We start from the raw sequence: 20,922 nt of genomic DNA, 5'->3' as shown, positions 1-20,922 counted from the left end.
ATTTAATATTTACCTTCTCAAAATCCGGTATTACTTCTTTCGGCTTCTTATCCTTTTTCCCCTTCTTTTTTTTCGTCACCACTACCTGTTCTTCGGCGACTTTCTTCTCGTCAACTTCTTCTTCTGCGTGATAAAATTAGTTTTTTGAAATCAAATGAAAATATTTATTTTCACCACACCAGCTCGGAAAGGCTTACTTTGCATTTCAAAAACTGATAGCAAAGTTGCATTTTATTCACATGTGAGACAATGTAATCAAATGCACAAATTTTGAGTTGTTTTCTGTTTGCTGGGTATCGTCTTGGGTCGTCCCATTCGTTTTTCGTCAAGATCTTAAATTAGTCCTATTCTGCTTTCGTCATTCACGCTACATTCGTCATTCACGCTACATTCGTCACAATCGTCGGTGGCTTTCAATGTAGAATGAGTGACGAAAGCAGAATAGGACTAATTTAAGAACTTGACGAAAAACGAATGGGACGACCCAAGACGATACCGTTTGCTAATAGAATTTACTTTTAAATGATGATTTTGGATGATAAATATTTAATAAGTATTAATAACATTCATTTGGATTTGATTTGGTTTGATATTTTACATTTAATATTTGCTTCGGGTTGGTGTGGTGAAAAATTTTGTCTTTCACTTGGAAGCAAATTGTGTTTAACCCTTGTGCTTTGAGCCCTTATAACCCGCGCAACGCTCAAGATTCCATTTTTCGAACCACTCGCTCTCGTAATTCAATTTTGGAATATTTCGCTTGAAATCCTCGCAACGCTCAAGATTCCATTTTTCGAACCACTCGCTCTCGTGATTCGATTTTGGAATCTTTCGCTTGCTCGAGTATCAATATTAGAACGAACGGTTAAACAACAACTTTGCCCCCTTGTAAAACAAATAACTATTTCAGGCAACTATTGGGCCCATATATTGGGTAAATACCTTAAAACTAGCATAAATATATAAAATATATATCATAAAACTAAAAACACACATGGCTACGATGCACATTTTAATAAACACTATGCCTACCTATACACATACGCACAAAAAAACAAATATATGACGTTATCTTGGAAAAGGGACCTTATTGTCGATGGCGCTTACGCCATTATTAACGATGCTATAAACACAATGCTTACGACGCTGTGCGGCGTAAGCGCCATCGACAATAAGGTCCCTTTTCATAGGCTCCCTGACACTGCGGGGTTGCGTAATGCATCGCAGCCATAATGTGTTTTGTAGTGTTTAGTTTTAAAATATATTTTTCACCACACCAGCTCGGAAAGGCTTATTTTGCACTTCAAAAACTGATAGCAAAGTTGCATTTTATTCACATGTGAGGCAAAGTAATCAAATGCAAATTTAGAGTTGGTTTCTTATGTTTGCTGGTAGAATTGACTTTTAAATGATGATTTTGGATGATAAGTATTTAGTAAGATTCATTTGAATTTGATTTGGTTTGATTTAGTTTGATATTTTACATTTAATATTTGCCTCGGGTTGGTGTGGTGAAAAATTTTGTGTTTCACTCGGGGGCAAATTTTGTTTAACCCTCGTGCTTTGAAACCCTCGCAACGCTCAAGATTCCATTTTTCGAACCACTCGCTACGCTCGTGGTCCAATTTTGGAATCTTTCGCTTGCTCGGGCATCAATATTAGCACGAGTAGTTAAACAACAACTTTGCCCCCTTGTAAAACAAATAACTAGTTGCCTGAAATGAAGATTTTCATTCATTCATTCATAGATAATGCCCCATATTATCGGTTCGACAGCTGACGGGGGGCTCCGACACGGCTGAATTTATCGGAAGCGCCTTTCCGATATCGGATGTCGGAAGGCGCTATGACAAAAACAGCTGCAGGAGAGTGCCATTGGCATTAAATCCGCCTTTTTGTGTCGTCTATCGATTTTTAGTAATAATGATTTATTAAATGTATAAATAAATACAGAGAAACACATATTTCTTACATTTTACTTCCTTCCGACATCCGATATCGAATCCGACAATGTGAAAACGATCAAAGCCGATACGGGAGCAGCAAACACGCGTGTACGACCATACACACATGGGAATAACTCATTTATTATATAATAAGTGTTATAAAATGAATATAAAACTAACAATTAAGATAAATAAAGCTAAAAAATTAAAAATACCTATTAAAATTTTACGCCCTTGGTAAGGTGCCCATCACGCAGCGTTTCCGCGCTGGATTGCTATGGCCAATCTTTGCGCGAGAAAGCTGCCTGAGTGAGGGTCACCTGTGTAAGGCCTGAGTGGACGCTCGAATTAAGCGTGCAGCGGGGCGGGGCGTGCGGCGTGCATGTTAAACAAATGGAAACGTATAGGAGTGGCGTTAGTGCACGCTGCTCAAATCACTTGTGAGCCCGACGCCACGCTGCACGCCCCGCCGAACGCTCCGCTCCGAGCGTCCACTCAGGCCTGGCGTTTGCTGAGCGCCTTGTGGAGTCCCCAGCCCCCTAGCCCATGGACCTAGTGTCTCGACGCCATATATTGTAGAGTACCTTGCGGAAGACTCTCTTCAGACCATTGGAAAGCTACCTCCTCTACTATCACCTCTTCTTCCACCGCCTGTTGACATTACAAATAAATAAATAAGTTTTTATATACATTTTTTAATTTAATTTAAATTTAAACAAAGGATCCCGTAGCAAACATAGGGAAAAAGTGGTTTCAGTTAAATCTCACGAAATTTTAGTATGATGTTAATTTGGCTCTCCTGATTATTTTTTTGTATGGGCACAACTCTCTCAGAAGTATACTTTCAGAAATAATCAATGTAAGTTTTGTATACAAAATACGTGTTGGTTAGCCATTTTTACGTAATTCCTCCCCCTGACAGTTGGTGGCTGCACCTTATAACGTCAGTAACTGTCAGTGGGTGTCATAACAATATATCGATTTTAGAAAACATGTCGCGTAAATAGAAAATTACATACTTGATTATTTCTGAAAGTATACTTCTGAGAGAGTTGTGCCCATACAAAAAAATAATCAGGAGAGCCAAATTAACATCATACTAAAATTTCGTGAGATTTAACTGAAACCACTTTTTCCCTATGTTTGCTGCGGGGTCCTTTATATTAATTTAAATACAATGCCTCAAGTGCCTATTTTAGATTTAAGCTAGTACTTTTAGTAAACCACTGTCACAGAATAAATAATATATAGTACTAGGTACAGAAGACTCACTCTCTAACAAAACGCTTATGTTACGATCAGCACAGATATGGCCGCTAGGTGGCGACAGCGCCACGCGCGGCTTATTGGCATTCCCCAAAATTGGTGTGGAGCGGATGTACTTTTAGCTACAAGTAGCAAAGCGACGAAATCGCGGAGTGAGCCACGCCTGCCACTGTATATATCTTGTTTATGATTTTTCCAAATAAATAAATTATTGGGGTCAGTCTTTTACAGGTCGACCTAGCCCCAAAATAAGCAAAGCTTGTACAGATAAAATGCATAATTGATTTCTATCGTATTTTCTTGGAAACGTTCGTACTTCAGTCAATCTTCCGTATTCGAACTTCAAGATATTCACAAGAGACGACACGTACTAGATCCATTCTAGATACATTATAGATTAGATATCAACTAGTTCTCTTTTGCAGCGCAATTCGGGCAACCAATGTCACGTTTACGTTAGATTGAGTAAGATATCTATTACCTAGATGTGATTTGGATCTCTAAGTCATATCCTGTGGAAATCGTTCAAGAGTATCTCCAGAATCGCGCAAATGTCAAATTTGACAGGTTAGATCTTAAACATATCGTTATCGTATCTTGGTGATGTCTAAAAGATATCTAATAGATGTCTATTTCAAAATCCGAATCGGGCCCAATGTCAGTAATTGTTGTACCGATACTGACTGAAATAGCAAGACACGTTCGTACTTTTCCGTGAAAATACGATGGAAAATAATTATGCACTACATCTGTACTATGGGGTACTATAGGCGACGATATACCTACTTATGAAGATAAATACATACCTACTTATTATATACATAGAAAACATACTTAAAAGGGCTCACACGACGCGAGAACTCGCATGCGAGTTTCATTACATTGCGGTTTTTGATCGGTCGGTTGAATTGGACGTAGCTAACAGTCCGCAATGTAGGTAAACTGGCATGCGAGTTTGCGCGCCGTCTAAATTAGCCCTAACTCTGGAACAAATTTTGGTGATGATCATTTTACCTAAACCGTAATTAAAGTAATAAAAATAACTAAAAAACATAACTATAACCATAGAGAAAATATAGTAATACAAGAGTGTTCACTCCATACATCAGTTTTGGTCCCAGAAATATTAGTATTCCGTAGCAACTTTCATAGTCGACATCTAGCATCGAGTAGCGGAATTATCAGTACTTTAAGTAGTAGTAGTACTGTCAAGTGTCAAGTGACAATAGATGTAGCACCGACTGGAAACTCTGTTGCTATGGTAATACTAATATTTCTGGGACCAAAACTGATGTATGGAGTGAGCACTCTTGTCTTACTTAATCTATACTATAACATACCTTCTTCTTCTTCTTAGGCTTCTTTTTGATCTCTGGAATAGAAAAAATAAACTTATTTTAGTACAAGAATTTTATGTTTTTATCTTCTGGTCACATTCTGCTACTCTTGCAAGGCATACTCTGAAAATCCTGTATTTATCGAGCTTATTTAAAACGACATTATTAGAGTTAGACCAAGAGAACTCTGCTACGAATTTTATATGCATTGTTATTTATACATCATCATAATTTCATAGAAGTTGGACATTTAAAACATTAGATAATAGATTTTATTTGCTCTCTAATCGTTTATCAATCAATATTATGCATTTATTCTTATTTTCTTATTTCTTATTTATTTATTCATTAAATATATACAGCAAACTTTTCACTATATCTAATTATACATTTTAATAGAAACCAGCGTTTAAAGACATAGTGTGCAGTAACAGCCCAAAAAGACCGGGGCCTGTGCTAGGGCTAGTTACAATATATGTGACACAAGTTTAGAGAGCGATCGGATTTTGAATAAACAGTTTTCCTATACCTAATATAAAATTTACAAGTCAACGAAACGAAAAAAGCTTAACTAAACATGCATTACTGGCTAATTTTTTGTAGGTACGTATATAACGTACTAAGTACGTATATATTATTGTGTTGTACTTTCATGTAGGTATAATAGGTACCTATTCGTAATTATATGTGACGTCCCACGGGTAAAGGTACCTTATGGCGGTTGGCGTTTACGCTATTATTACCGCCGCTCCAATATTATTGCGGTGCTATGCGACGTAAGCGCCAGCCGCCATAAGGTACCCTTTGCCGTGCAACGTCACATATTAGCACGCCATTGTATGAAATGACTAGATATTTTAAACAATGAATTAATTCTACACTTCACCATTCACGATAAATAAATATCGGTCGAATAACCTATAAATGTATTCCAATAAACAATACAAAAATGTAAATCCAGTTAAAAATTCGTCCAATCGAAAACGCTAAAGTTCAACGGCCAAGTACAATCGCCATCAGATATCTCTGAGCGGCTGAAGTAATCAAGAATATCTGAACACGCACTGTAGCTCGTTGAGAATAGAGGCGTGTACATATATTTGTAAGCACCTTGCCCGCCCCGATATATCTGATGTCGACTGTAGGCCCAAATATTATGGGCATAAATTAAATCAGGTACCGACCTTTTTTAATTTGTGGTGATTCGTTCGTTTTTACTGTTTTTCAATACAATTGAGTTAACAGGGTGTGTTGCTATGAGGATTGTGGTATCGATCAAATAACGTATGACAACGTACTAGGACTGACGGCGCGATTCGGGAAATGAATTAGAGATTCACTAGATATGAAATAGTAAAGATATGTGTTCTTAAAACTATTTTATTATTTTTAATTAGGCACTTGACCATAACTTAGTGTTATACTTAGTTAAATGTTAGCAAATACAAATTTTATAGTACGATTTTTCAGATAATCTAGGTTTGACTAATTCTTAAATTTATAGACCGCAGACAAGGAGCAAATTTATACAGGGTGTTTGGTACATCGTTTGCCAAATTAAAACGGCAGATAGGTTGAGTCGTTTGCTATCTTCTCATGCGTAAAAAAAATATTGCCATGTTTTTTTTACTACTACGCAAGTAAACATTTAAAATTTACGATAAACTGGCATAGAAGTGAAAAAAAAGAAATGAGTCCCAAATTAAAAATTTCTAGGCCTGAGAAGATAGCAAACGACTCAACCTATCTGCCGTTTTAATTTGGCAAACGATGTACCAAACATCCTGTATATTATCGTCAGTCATCGCCTCCCGCTTGATACTTTGTCAGATGGTTGTTTAAAAACCGTCAGCTAGTTATGTAGCGGTGGAAAGACCGTCAGCTTCTTGCATAAACATGTAAAAAACAGTTCTTATAGTTTAAGTTAATTCAGGTCCGTTGCAACAAAAATTAACTATAATCTATAACGTTTTTGGCACTGTATTGTCAATATTATATAACTAGGAGAGCCGACCCCAAATAATGGGAAAAGGACAAGGAGAAGAAGAAGATTGTCAATATTATATGTCATATTTCGTCGGGTGACAAGCAAAAGTCACTAACTAACACCATTGAAATTATTGGACAATAAACCGTGTTATAAGTGTAATAAAGTGCATCGTTACTTTAATTTTTTGATAGTACTTAGTAACTTTTGCTTGTAATCCGACGATTTTTCAATGTATCTTTTATGTAATGACTGTTTGTGCCAAAATAACGAGAAAAAAAGTAAAAAATACGCGCCTAAGGAGGAAATCTTACCCTCCTGTGAGGTGTATGTGTCCGTCCACTGGCTTCGGATCGCTCAACTGCTCATCATGACCTTTCCCTCGACGGGAGCTGGTGGTAGTGGTAGGGACTCGAAGGAAGCGCTGGTGTATGAGGTATCCGTCCACTGGCTTTAAAGTTCAGATTCGTCGCTCATAGGAGCTGTTCATCTGGTCTTACCCTCGACGGGGGCTGGTGGTAGGGACTCGAAGGAGGCGCTGGTGTATGAAGTATCCGTCCACTGGCTTTAAAGTTCAGATTCGTCGCTCATAGAAGTTGCTCATCATGACCTTACCCTCAACGGGGGCTGGTGGTAGGGACTCGAAGGAAGCGCTGGGTATCCGTCCACGGCTTTAAAGTTTAGATCCGTCGCTCATAGGAGTTGCTCATGACCTTACCCTCGACAGGAGCTGGTGGTAGGGACTCGAAGGAGGCGCTGGTGTATGAGGTGTCCGTCCATTGTGTCTCTTCGGGCTCGGGCTCCAAGTCTGTAGCCCCCAGGAGCTGCTCATCTGGGATTTCTGGCTCTGAAACATTATTTGATACTAATTATAGAATAGACCGTCGCTTAAAGGCAAAAAGAAATTTCTATTTAAAGTTGTACAGTCACCGGCAATAATATGTTACACAACGAAGGCCGCAAAAATATCTGACACGATCTTATTTTTAGAGCCATAAGAGCGTGTCACATAATTTTGCGGCCTTCGAAGAGTAACATATTATTGCAGGTGACTGTACCAAAATTTTTTGTGTTGGAATTGGGAATTTTTATATTATTTCTACTCAGAATCACATTGTTCCATTTTTACTGAGAAAAAACGTGTCCCCATAATTTTTGGTTTTCAATACAACCTTCTATGACCATAACAAAACGGACAACAAAAAATTGTATGAAATTTTAGGGACACATTTTTCCTTGTATTAGGATCGAAGAGGTTCGTGATTTTAAAAATTCCAAAATCTATACAACTTTAAATAAAAATGCCCAAAAAGGAAAGACCCCCGCAAAGTTTTCTGATGCATATAGCTCTCCGTAGCTATCAAGCGTGTAATGTTGCAAGCATTTATTTTCGAAAAACCGGCCCCATTAGATGTAACATCCTGTATGCTTAGCTTGCAACAGTTGCAACCTATCTACCTTTATATTTTAAAGAGGCTGTTTACATAATATTAACCTAATTGTATTGTTCAATTGATAATATCATTAATATCTACCTATGGAGCATTCCATGAAATTGTCTACCGTTTGTCCCATACAATCGTGAATTTTCTGAAGATTTGCAGGTATGTACTTATTTAAGAGTTTTCTTTTCTGTGACAACTGGTCAAAAATATGCACAGAAAAATAATCGCCTGCTTTAAATGCCGAAAACAAAGTCGCAACACAGGAAATAAAATGCGTTTGTACGGGACAGCACGTGGAATGCTCCCTATGTATTTGTGACGTTCCACGGAAAAAGGTACCTTATGGCGGCTGGCGCTTACGTCGCATAGCGCCGCAATAATATTGGAGCGACGTTAATAATAGCGTAAGCGCCAACCGCCATAAGGTACCTTTACCCGAGGGACGTCGCATTTACTAACATTAACATTAACTCTAATTCCACAATATATAAGATTCCGTATATTGTTTCCTTGATATCTAATATTGCAGTTTAATAATATGTAAATGATACTATTATTCAGTGTAATTCAGTGTTACTAAGATTTAATTTTGGAGGAAAAGGTTACCACTACTTTTGAGGTTATAAAATGTCTAATCTGAAGAGAAACAGACTATAGTAGAGAGTATGTTATACTAGTAATGGTATTAATTACCTGGTTCTTCTTCCTGAAAAAATAGGAAAAGTTACAATATTATATTATTAAGTACTTTATGTTCCCTTCTTATACCTATGGTTCGTTTTTTTGGCATTAGAAAGACGGAAAAGACACATCAAGACTGTTTACCTTTTTCTAATGAGTCGGACTCGCGCACGAAGGGTTCCGCACTATAATGCAAAAAAAAAACAAAAAAAAGCAAAAAAAAAACGGTCACCCATCCAAGTACTGACCACTCCCGACGTTGCTTAACTTTGGTCAAAAATCACGTTTGTTGTATGGGAGCCCCATTTAAATCTTTATTTTATTCTGCTTTTAGTATTTGTTGTTATAGCGGCAACAGAAATACATCGTCTGTGAAAATTTCAACTGTCTAGCTATCACGGTTCGTGAGATACAGCCTGGTGACAGACGGACGGACGGACGGACGGACGGACGGACAGCGAAGTCTTAGTAATAGGGTTCCGTTTTACCCTTTGGGTACGGAACCCTAAAAATGAACTATACCTACTTAAAAACAATTAATAAAGGCGATTTCGTCTATAAATTGCACACCTATTTCCGTAGCCAGCTCTCCGGTTATATTGAGTTGATGGAATCTTAAGTAAACTAGGTTTACTAGGTTATTATATTACCTACTATGTTTGAATGTTAGGAATACCTACCTTTTTCCCCTTTTTAGGTTTCTTTGCCATGGTTAGGTATTATAAATGTTTTTTTACGAAAATATATGTAAAAATAATAAACAAATATGGTAAATGTTTACAAAAATAAAACGTCAAAATAATTTGACGTTCATATGGCAAAAAGTAACGTAAGCAAAAAGTTTCAAATGGTTGTCAAAAAGTTTAATTATTACCATAGTTCCGAATATAGATATAGTCGCACCAATAAAAGTCTGCAGCGGATTTGATAGCCCACGCAGTGCAAGTGTTATGTATACGTCATAATTTCATAGAAGTTTGATGTTTAAAATGACACTTGCACTGCGTGGGCTATCAAAATCGCTGCAGACTTTTTACGGTCTAACTCTAGTTTGTCAAAGGTTTGTCTCATTTCAATCATAGACAGAGAGAATCATACTATCTTCGTCTTACACGTACTAGCACCTAAAAGAAAAGGATGAGTATAGTTTTCTTGGTTCTTACTCACTGACAAATTGGTTTGACCAGCTATGGACCCGATTCGGATTTTGAAATAGACATCACCAAGATACGATAACGATATCTTTAAGATCTAACCTGCCAAATTTGACATTTGCGCGATTCTGGAGATACTCTTGAACGATTTCCACAGGATATGACTTAGAGATCCAATTCACATCTAATAGATATCTTACTCTATCTAACGTAAAAGTGACATTGGTTGCCCGAATTGCGCTGCAAAGGAGAACTAGTTGATATCTAAACTATAACGTATCTAGAATGGATCTAGTACGTGTCGTCTTTTGTGAATAACTTGAAGTTCGAATACGGCAGTATAACTCACCAAATGGGCCGTTTTGTATTAAATAATTATTTTCCATCGTATTTTCTCGGAAACGTTCGTATTTGTCATGCTACTTCGGTCAACGTCACGTTCCTCGCGTTGTCCCGGCATTTTGCCACGGCTCATGGGAGCCTGGGGTCCGCTTGGCAACTAATCCCAAGAATCGGCGTAGGCCCTAGTTTTTACGAAAGCGACTGCTATCTGACTTTCCAACCCAGAGGGTAAACCTTATTCGAATTAGTCCAGTTTCCTCACGATGTTTTCCTTCACCGAAAAGCGACTGGTAAATATCAAATGATATTTCGTACATAAGTAGAATAAATAATAAATAATACTTACCAAAAATGTGTAACATTTGCAATACTTAAGTATTTTTATGCTTAGCAAATGTAAGCGAATACCCGATTGGCCAAGCACAGCACAAAGTATCAGCAAGTTGGAAAACGCTGATTAATATGTGTTAAGGGGAAGCTGACCTAAAATGGAAAGTGAGTAGTTATTCTAGAATAAGAATAAGAATAATATTTATTTGAAAGAAAAAAAACCTTGTTAACAAATATCAATATCCTGTGGCCCCATTCTTTTTTCTTTTTTTCTTTATTGTACAAAATAGAGGAATAAAGGTACATCAGATAGAACATAAATGTAGTACAAGGGCGAACTTATCCCTAAGAGGGATCTCTTCCAGTTAACCTATAGGTACCTAAGGAGTAATTAAAAGGTATACCGACCTAGAGTAGGTACCTAATAATTATATTATTATGTATAATATTAAATATTATAAAATAATTATAAATATATATAAATACATAGGTAAAAATATAAATATATAATATGTCATTTGTTTTACAAGGGGGAAAGTTGTGCAATGAGTGTAGCAAGAAGTATGGAGGGTAGAGTACCTACCCTTCATAGCTCTAAGATAGCGAGTCAAGCGAGTGGTCCGAATTAGAGGTGCACCGGATATTCGGTTACTATCCGGTATCCAGCCTATCCGGCCTTTAATATCAGGCTGAATACCGGACCCGATCCGACTGAAACATAATATTTTCACTACACCACCACGAGGAATGCCCCTACCAATATGCGACGTCCCACGGGTAAAGGTACCTTATGGCGGTTGGCGCTTACGCTATTATTAACGCCGCTTCAATATTATTGCGGCACTATGCGACGTAAGCGCCAGCCGCCATAAGGTATCTTTTGCCATGGAACGTCACATATTATTTTTATAGCATTTTGTCATTAATGATGACATTTCCTAACTCTGTCATTGCAAATGCCCTGCAGATTTTGGTCCGAATCTACTATGTAAGGAAAACCGGACAGTGCGAGTCGGAAAATTTCAACTGTCTGGACAGTAAGGTTCACGCGATACAGCTTGTTGACGGACAGATGGACAGTGGATTCTTAGTAATAGGGTCCTGTTTTTACCCTTTAGGTATACGGAATCCTAAAAATCAAATGTAAAACACCCAAAATGTTTACACATATTTACTGAGAATGTTTTCGAATTAAGATATTTTGTAAACTACTTATATGAAATGCTGTCAATTCCTAAGACACCTACCTAGTTTTTGTTTAATTGTATTTTTAATTCAATTTGACAATTGGGGATGAACCAGCGCTTTGACAGTTTGCATTACAACAAGATATATGTCCACCCCCTTTTGTTAAAATAGTTGCCTGTGTTTCAATATTTACTAAAATGGGACGTAATCTTTTTTAATTAAGATAGAAAATAACCTCAGACGTTTCGGAGACAACATTGGATAGTATGGAACATTCTTGCGACGCAGCGTGCGTAGCTACAGGACGTTCTATACTTTACAAAATTTGAGGTCTTACAACCACGTTCGATATGTTGCCTGTCACACTTACGTACGAATTTACAAGTGCGATGGAGAGGCAACCCATCGAATGCGGTTCGCGGTAAGCCCCTTGCTATTTGCTCTCTCCTTATTCAATGCTTCAGATATATAAAACAATATTTCATAACGTGGATTTACCGATAAAAATATGTTCTATTTAATATCTATTCGTCTGAGTGTTTAATAATGTATAGTTAATTGATTACCTAATTTGCTCCAATATTTGCTCCACTTTAAGGAAATTTTAAATGTTTTTTAAAGTGGAGCAAATTAGGATCATATTACGATACTTTGTTTCTATCGGACATAATATAACATCAATTTAATTCAAGGCTATTTCGTATCGACCTTCTGGTTGATTATAAACCGCACGATTGATCCACTTTGCTATATGCTCAATACTATCAATTAGAATAATTAAAACCTACTATACCTCGTTTTATTTAGTTTTTTTGACGTGATAACGTCTTATAAATTGCATGCACAAAAAAGTGTCACATTGTGGACGGATCCCCATGGTAACGTTACGTAATGTAATGGTAATGTTTTCTTATGACGTTATCACATCACGTTTTTTTTTCTTATCAAAGAAATATTAATGTTGTACAAAAACTTACTTTTTTCGTATTATTTTTTGTTGTCGCGGCAATAAAACATATTTTAACTAAATAAATAAATGCGACTTACAGTTAGAGACTTTTCTTGGTCTAACTCTAGTAGCATTCTTAGTAGAAATAAATGTCATAAAATCTACCGAATGAAAAAGAGGAGCGGTTTTTATAACGACCCAAATAAAATGAAAATGGAACGTCGCCTTAACATCGCCCTTAACAAGAATGGGAACCAACGCATAACATTACGCTCGACATTTGAACTTAGAACGCCGCGCGCGACGCTCATGACACCGCGTATTTTACCGATAAATATTTATGCTGTGACAGTTCAACTTTTTAATTCTTACCAGCCAGTGCTGGCTAGCGCTGGCCAGTTTTTTTTTATTCTATTCTGCCAGTTTTTGCATTTGTAAATCTATTCTGCCAGTTGTTTTTTTAAAGGATTAAACATGGGGTTTTTGGAAGAGAGGGATTTTGAGAAAGTGCCGACGATTAAGGAGTTTTACAAGGGAAAGACGATTTTGATCACAGGCGGTACTGGTGAGTTTTTAAGCTATAATTTATATTTAAAAAAAACAGTGGTTCAAAAACAGTTTAGTGGAAAATGACAGACTGCGCACAGACTTTTAGAGTCGGACCAAGAAAAGTCTGCAGCGAATTTGATGGCCCACGCAGTGCCAGTGTTTATTTATAAGTCATAATGTCATAGAAGTTTGACGTTTAAAATAACACTTTCACTGCGTGGGCTATCAAATCCGATGCAGACTTTTCTTGGTCTGACTATAGCCGCTAACGGAAAACTTTTCTATTTGGAATACATTATTCAAATTATGTATTTATGTAGGTAGTTAGGTACACTTTACAGTCGTAATCAGATATATCGGAGCGGCCAAGGTGCTATAAATATCTGAACGTTTAGTAATTTTTCAGCACCTCGGCCGTGCGTGATACTTAGGGCCCGATTCGGATTTTGAAATAGACATCTATTAGATATATTTCCAACCGGCACGTATGGAGGTCCAAGGGGGAGGCCTATGTTCAGCAGTGGACGTCTTATGGCTGAGATGATGATGATGATGAGATATATTTTAGACATCACCAAGATACGATAACGATATGTTTAAGATCTAACTTGTCAAATTTGACATTTGCGCGATGTTGGAGATACTCTTGAACGATTTCCACAGGATATGACTTAGAGATCCAATTCACATCTAATAGATATCTTATTCTATCTAACTTAAAAGTGACATTGGTTGCCCGAATTGCGCTGCAAAAGAGAACTAGTTGATATCTAAACTATAACGTATCTAGAATGGTTCTAGTACGTGTCGTCTCTTGTGAATATCTTGAAGTTCGAATACGGCAGTTAGAAATAATTAGACTATTGTAATTTTTCCATAATTTTCAATATCTGGATATGTTGACCGAGCTTTGCTCGGAATACATATAATAACTCAAAATGCGCGTTTTTCCAGAGATAAGACTTAGCTAGATAGATTTATCGCCCCCGAAAACCCCCAAACAGCTAATTTCATCGAAATCGTTAGAGCCGTTTACGATATCAACGAAATATACTTTTATAAATACGTAAACAAGAAAGCTATTACGACTAGATAGATATTATTCGACATTGATAAGAATTTGTCAGACCGTAAAAAGTCTGCAGCGATTTTGATAGCCCACGCAGTACAAGTGTCATTTTAAACGTCAAACTTCTATGAAATTATGACGTATAAATAATAAATAATACGTATAAATAATACGTTTAAAATAACACTTCCACTGCGTGGGCTATCAAATCCGCTGCAGAGTTTTATTGGTGCTACTATATTTAATAGTTGATTATTTATTTATACTGTATTTTGTATTTCTTACATTTGCACATAATATTTGCATTGCATTGCAATAATCAAAAGTTGTTTGACGATCGATAGCATAAATTGATGTAAACTGGATATAAACTAGTTTGAATTAACCACTAGCTGCCCAGAGACCTATAAAAAGTCTCCTGTTCCATTCTAATTTGAATCTTTGTCTTGAGAAATCAAAATTGCATTTTGCTTGGCAAGGTTTTGACGTCTGGGCCGCTCTAGAGGTTAACTAGTTGTAATTCAATCTAAAAATCTAAATCTAAAAATAAAGGAGTCAAATTTATCAGCAGTAGAGCTAAACGGGTCTGGTGGTCAAAATGATCTAAACACTTTATATAAGTGCGTAGCCTGTCTAAGCTAACTCTGCACCGGAATGAATAGAACAAAGGGAAAAGCGTCATTAATGACATTTGACACAAATTCACTAGTGACCAAAATCATTATGATCTATTTTAGCTACTCCTGCTGAGTGTACTAGGGTAATTGCGTCAGTTTACTGTCCGGTGTCAGTTTCCGTCCACTGCGAAATATAATTTAGGTATATAAATTGTTTAGATATTAAGAATTGCAATAAGTCCACATTTGTGCAGCAATGAAAGTTTATATTCAAAATTTCAAATTTCGTCAAGTGGACGAAAACTAGCGCAATGACCCTATACGGAACAAATTCATAATCAAAGCAGTTTTTAATCTGTCGCTACTGTCTCTATTTTCAGTATCTTTGTACATTTTATACGCTTTTTAGACAGTTGCAATCGTCCATAAGCTGCGTTGACCGCTGTGAAAAAGCGGGTCGTATGATTACATATGGACCTGGGTATGTCCTTAAACTACGTCCAAGCAGCGTCCCTCAAATTCGGTGTACTCGACTGCGATCGCCAACCCGCCTGCCAAGCGTGGCGATTATGGCATTCACCCTCCATAAGGGGGAGGCCTATGTTCAGCAGTGGACGTCTTATGGCTGAGATGAGATGATGATGATGATGATTACATGCGTCGTCAAATTAATTGAATACATACTTTATTTTTAATTACCTAATATAATGACGGATTAATTGTGATATCCAAATTACTTCATTTCCATCTTTATTATCGTTAACAATCGTTTATTAATGAAACCATTATCGTTAATAAACTACGTAAGTAACATAACTTATGCTTACTCATATATAGAGTCACCTGCAATCATAGACTAGGAATCCTCTAGACCGAGTTTAGAGCAATTATTTCATGCAACCGATGATGCCAAAAATGCGGGGGTGCGCGGTACGAGGTGAGCGAAGTCCCGTGCCGTGATTGGTCCGTTCAAAGACACGGACGTCACACAAAGACACTTTCGAGTCGAACATGGAGTAAAATTACCGTATGCGTGGCAGAGGGGGTAGCGCGACTATGCCCAGTCTGGAGGATGTTTTGTCTGTGCCTGCAATAATATGTTACTCTTCGAAGGCTGCAAAAATATGTGACACGATCTTATTTGTAGAGCCATAAGAGCGTGTCACATATTTTTGCCGCCTCCGAAGAGTATATATTATTGCAGCAGACTGTACCTACATATGACTTGACCAATGACGTAGGAAAGTAACTATGATTTACATAATTATTCTAAGGGATTAACGGCTCAAATGAATTTCAAAGTTTTACTTAAAATTCAATTCTTATGTATTTTCATCAGATACCTAATTAATCTATAGAAATGTTAGTAACAAACTTATTTTCTACGTTAGCCACTTACAGTTCTACGTTAGCCACATACAGACTACTTAAAATATAGTAGCAACAAACCAACTTTGTCAGTAGTAATAAGCTCGAAATTCAATATACGGGACAGGACAACCCTTCCCGCCTACATAAAAAAAAATGTAGCCTTTTTCTATTGACAAAACGGCTTGCCAAAGCTTATGTGCATAATTGTTTTCCATCGTATTTTCTCGGAATCGCTCGTATTTGTCATGCTACTTCAGTCAACGTCAGTACTTTTTGTACCGAGACTGACTGAAATAGCAAGACACGTTCGTACGTTTCCGTATCTATACATATAATAAAGCTGTAGAGGGTCGAAAGTCTGTACATGGATAATATTTTAAAAAAAGTTGGCTGGGGATACTTAGAATCGATAACAGAACACGTTCCAACAGTTTTTAGAATTTTTGTCTGTTTGTCTGTTTATCTGTTTATCTGTTTGTCTGTTTATTTGAACGCGCATCACGTGAAAACGGCTGAACGGATTTTGATGCAAACTTTACTAATCTGTCGAGAAAATCTCCGGCCAGGTTATAGGCTATAAAAAAATCAACCCTTAAAAGAGGGGGTAGCCACAACACACGCTTGATTTAAGTTTGCCCCTGAATCTTATGGCGCTACTTAGGAAGGAGGGGCAAACTTTTTTCAAATATGTGCTACCACTATTGAGTACCCTGGTAAACTAACAGATGGCGCTGAATTTAATGACATGAATAGCCACCGAGGAAGGTTTTTGCCAAATTAACTCTAAGTTTAGATGAGGGGGTACGGACATCAACAAATTTAATTGAATAATTATGTCGATTTAATAATATACAACAAAATTAAACGACAGTAAACTATTACCCCTCATTGCACAGTGACATCTTTTTCACGACTACCCAGAAAAGAGAGAGAGAGAGTGTATTGTGTTTTCAGCGTTCGTGTTTGTATGTAGGTATATATTTATTTATCTGGGTTTCACTCTCTCACTCTTTTGCGGTTCGGCGTTAGGTCTTGGGCGTGGATCCAAGCTTTCCTCTTTCGCAGCTGGGCCTACTGCCTTGCTCACACTTCGCCAATTCAATTCACTTGGTCAATTCCAAGCTCTGCTTTCTTGCATCTTTTATGCATGAATACAACCTCGCTGAAACCCTTAAATATCGAGCCCTATGCGAAGCTAGGCTGATAGAAAATTGTCCCATCCCTTCTTTGTATGAAATCCTGGATTCGCGCCTGGTTGGGACTAAAAGTAAAATTGCGTATTTTATATCGAAAAATTTTCGCGCTCGCTTCGCTGGCGTTTTTAATAACTTTCTAAGGTATGATAAAGGTGACATTCGGGTGGCGACTGCAGCAGCATTAGTCTGTTGCAACGTTACTGTCAATTTTCGTCATAAAATGATGTGACCGATTTCCATACTAAAAGTAAAAATGTACAATTAGTTAACTGTCTATCATATTGCGTTTTTATATCGAAAAATTTTCGCGCTCGCTTCGCTCGCGTTTTCAATCACTTTCTAAGATATGATAAAGGTGACGTTCGGGTGGCGACTGCAGCAGCATTACTCTGTTACAACGTCACTGCTGCAGCATTGTCAATTTTCGTGATAAAATGATGTGACTGATTTCCATACTAAAAGTAAAAATGTACAACTGTCTATCAAATTGCGTTTTTATATCCAAAAATTTTCGCGCTCGCTTCGCTCGCGTTTTCAATTACATTCTAACCTAAGATATAATAAAGGTGACATTCGGGTGGCGACTGCAGCAGCATTAGGTACTCTGTTGCAACATTACTGCTGCGGCACTGTCAATTTTCGAGATAAAATGATGTAACTGATTTCCATTCTCAGCTGTAATGCGGCAATGAACTTCACTCAATTTACCAAAAAAAATGTAATCTTAATGACCCTAGGGAGAGGGGGCACCATGGTCTAGAAATGCTTATGTCATCAAAATATCTTAATCCGGCACTGCTTCGGACTTAACCCGACGTACGTGTCGCGCTGTACGCGTTCCAAAGCCGGGCGCCTTCGGCGCCCTCATACTAAAAGAATCTGGCGTAGCCCGACAACGTGGCGCGCTGCAGGCGGTCCAAAGCCAGGCGACTTCGACTTTCTCATACTAAAAGAGACGTACGTGACACGCTGTATGGTTACCAAAGCCGGGCGCCTTCGGCGCCCTTATACTCAAAGAGTCGGGCGTAGACCGACGTACGTGACACACTGTGCGTGTTCCATAGTCGGGCGCCTTCGCCGCCCTCATACTCAAAGCGTCGGGAGTAGACCGACGTACGTGACACGCTGTACGCTTGCCAAAGTTGGGCCCCGAAGGCACCCTCATACTCAGAGCTACGCCCGACGCACGTGGCACGCTGTACGCGTTCCAAAGATGGGCGCCTTCGGAGCCCTCATACTAAAAGCGTCGGGCGTAACCCGACGTACGTGACACGCTGTACGCTTGCCAAAGATGGGAGCCGAAGGCACCTTCACGTACGTGACACGCTGTACGCTTGCCAAAGATGGGAGCCGAAGGCACCTTCATACTCAAAGCATCGGGCTAAGCCCTACGCACGTGGCGCGCTGAATGCGGTCCAAAGCTAGGCGACTTCGACTTTCTCATACTAAAAGAGTCGGGCGTAGTCGGACTACTACAAATCGCGCTCTAAAAAGTATGAAACAATAAGATAGAATTATTTTAAGAAATTATCATGCAGGAAATTATAAATGTTATAATTTTTTGAATAATAAAATACAGCGTAATGTAATTTACTATTTTTTATATATTTAGCAGCTTACTGACACAAACCGAATTCCACGCGGGCGGAGCCGCGGGCACAGCTAGTATAAAATACGATGGAAAATAATTATGCACTACATCTGTAGAAACGCAATGGCCCTTAATGACGTTTTACGTAAGTCTATACAGGGTGTTACTGACCTTTAAAAAAGGGCTTTAAATCCAGGGTTCGATTCTACTCGCTAAACTGAGCTTCTTTTATTATGGCACGAAACCCGAAATCCCGAAAAAAAAATTCACTTTTTCATACATTTTGGCTGATCAGATGTCGACGTTTTCTATGGAAAAGCAAAAAAATTTTTCCCGATTTTAGCGTTGGTCCCATAGTAAAAGTAGCTCAGTTTAGCGAGTAAAATCAAGCCATGGAATGAAAGCCCCATGGTCAGACACATACCGTAAAATGGGGTGAGTTGGGTGAAATTTGTCTTTCAAACCTCGATAAAATTTTATTTTTACACTTATTTCATAACTTTGACGATAAAGAGGAAAACCCACCTCACCCCGTAGTGCCTCGTATTTGGGGTGAGAGGGTTTTTCATACAAAGGTGATTTTGGAAGATTGTTGGATCGATTTTTTTTATTATTATTACTATAGCCCCATTTTAAATTGGAATACATTATTTTTGTAGCATTAGCCTTAAAATCCCTTCTCACTCCCTTCTCAAACCTTCTCTCCCCATTCATAACCCAACTCTCCCCGCGAAACCTACTCACCCCGTTTTACGGTACTGTATAATATCGTGAGTATGCAGTTGCTCTATGCAATTTGTTGCATGCCCTTGATGCACTTGCAAACAATTATGCCTCTTCACCTTTGCCTTGATTTATTTTAATGTTGTTTAACATTATCATAGTCAAGGTATCGTAATTACAATTGTACGCTTAACACGATTAAGGCCCATTTGCTCCATTCCATTAATCCGGGGTTAACCGGTTAAACTTGGTGTTACCATGGTTACCAGTACAATTTGACAGTGGGTTAACGGTTTAACCGCGTAACCCCGGGTTAGTGGGATGGTGAAAGTAAGCCTAAGCCATTTTCAAATTGGATTAATTTTTTTTCACGGTTTAAGTATGACTTACGTTAGACCGGGCCGTGTCCGGGCCGGAACTTCCGTTTTCTATGGAAAGCATCACGTGACCACCTGCAATATTATAGAAAAGTAAGCTCCAGAAGCTCCGGCCCGGACACGACCCGGTCTAACGTGAGTCACCCTTAGCTTCTGGTGGCCTAGCGGTGCGTGCGACTTTCAATCCGAATTCCGAAGGTCGCGGGTTCAAACCCCGGCTCGTACCAATGAGTTTTCGGAACTTATGTACGAAATATCATTTGATAGGTATTTACCATTCGCTTTCCGGTGAAGGAAAACATCGTGAGGAAACCGGACTAATCCCGATAATACCTAGTTTACACTGGTCAGATGGCGGTCGCTTTCTTAAAAACTAGTGCATGTGCCAATTCTTGGGATTAATTGCCTAGCGGACCCCAGGCTCCCATGAGCCGTGGCAAAATGCCGAGACAACGCGAGGAAGATGATGATGAAGTATGTTAAGGCCTTAAGGGGCCCACTGATCAACAGTCGGCCGGACGGTAATCGGCCTGTCAGTTGTTCGGAACTGTCAACATTTTGTTCTAACTGACAGGCCGATACTGTCCGGCGGACTGTTAATCAGTGGGCCCCTTAACACGAAGTCACGAATCTCTATCAAATCTATTTCCTCCGCCAAACTATCGGACTGTGGAATTCATTCCTTGCCCATATTTTCTAAATAAGGAGAGTACAGGTTTTAAAGGTCTACCACTTGTCTCGGGCGACGGTAAAGAATTTGTGCGCCGTTTAGTAGCTTAGCTAGAATGTAGCTCAGTTTTGGGT

General features: G+C 38.4%; 2 protein-coding genes across 2 annotated transcripts in view; one reads left to right on the top strand and one right to left on the bottom strand.

The window, feature by feature from the left end:
* LOC134677866 (dynein axonemal intermediate chain 7-like) overlaps window positions 1–7,380 on the bottom strand; it is a 61,091-nt gene extending 53,711 nt beyond the window's left edge. The window contains exons 1-4 of the mRNA XM_063536290.1: window positions 7,255–7,380; window positions 4,553–4,584; window positions 2,531–2,597; window positions 14–123 (exon numbers count right to left, since the gene is read on the bottom strand). The gene's annotated coding sequence lies outside the window, so the exon portion shown is untranslated. The remainder of the gene's footprint in view (window positions 1–13; window positions 124–2,530; window positions 2,598–4,552; window positions 4,585–7,254) is intronic.
* Window positions 7,381–12,895: 5,515 nt separating this feature from the next.
* Window positions 12,896–20,922, top strand: part of LOC134677873 (putative fatty acyl-CoA reductase CG5065) — a 28,915-nt gene continuing 20,888 nt past the window's right edge. Inside the window, exon 1 of the mRNA XM_063536303.1 lies at window positions 12,896–13,190. Within this exon, the coding sequence (XP_063392373.1) occupies window positions 13,100–13,190 (91 nt within the window). The 5' untranslated portion in view covers window positions 12,896–13,099. The remainder of the gene's footprint in view (window positions 13,191–20,922) is intronic.

This window comes from Cydia fagiglandana, chromosome 27 (assembly GCF_963556715.1).
Source record: "Cydia fagiglandana chromosome 27, ilCydFagi1.1, whole genome shotgun sequence".
NCBI classification, from domain to species: Eukaryota; Metazoa; Arthropoda; class Insecta; order Lepidoptera; family Tortricidae; genus Cydia; species Cydia fagiglandana.
This window is presented reverse-complemented; position numbering and strand designations above follow the sequence as displayed.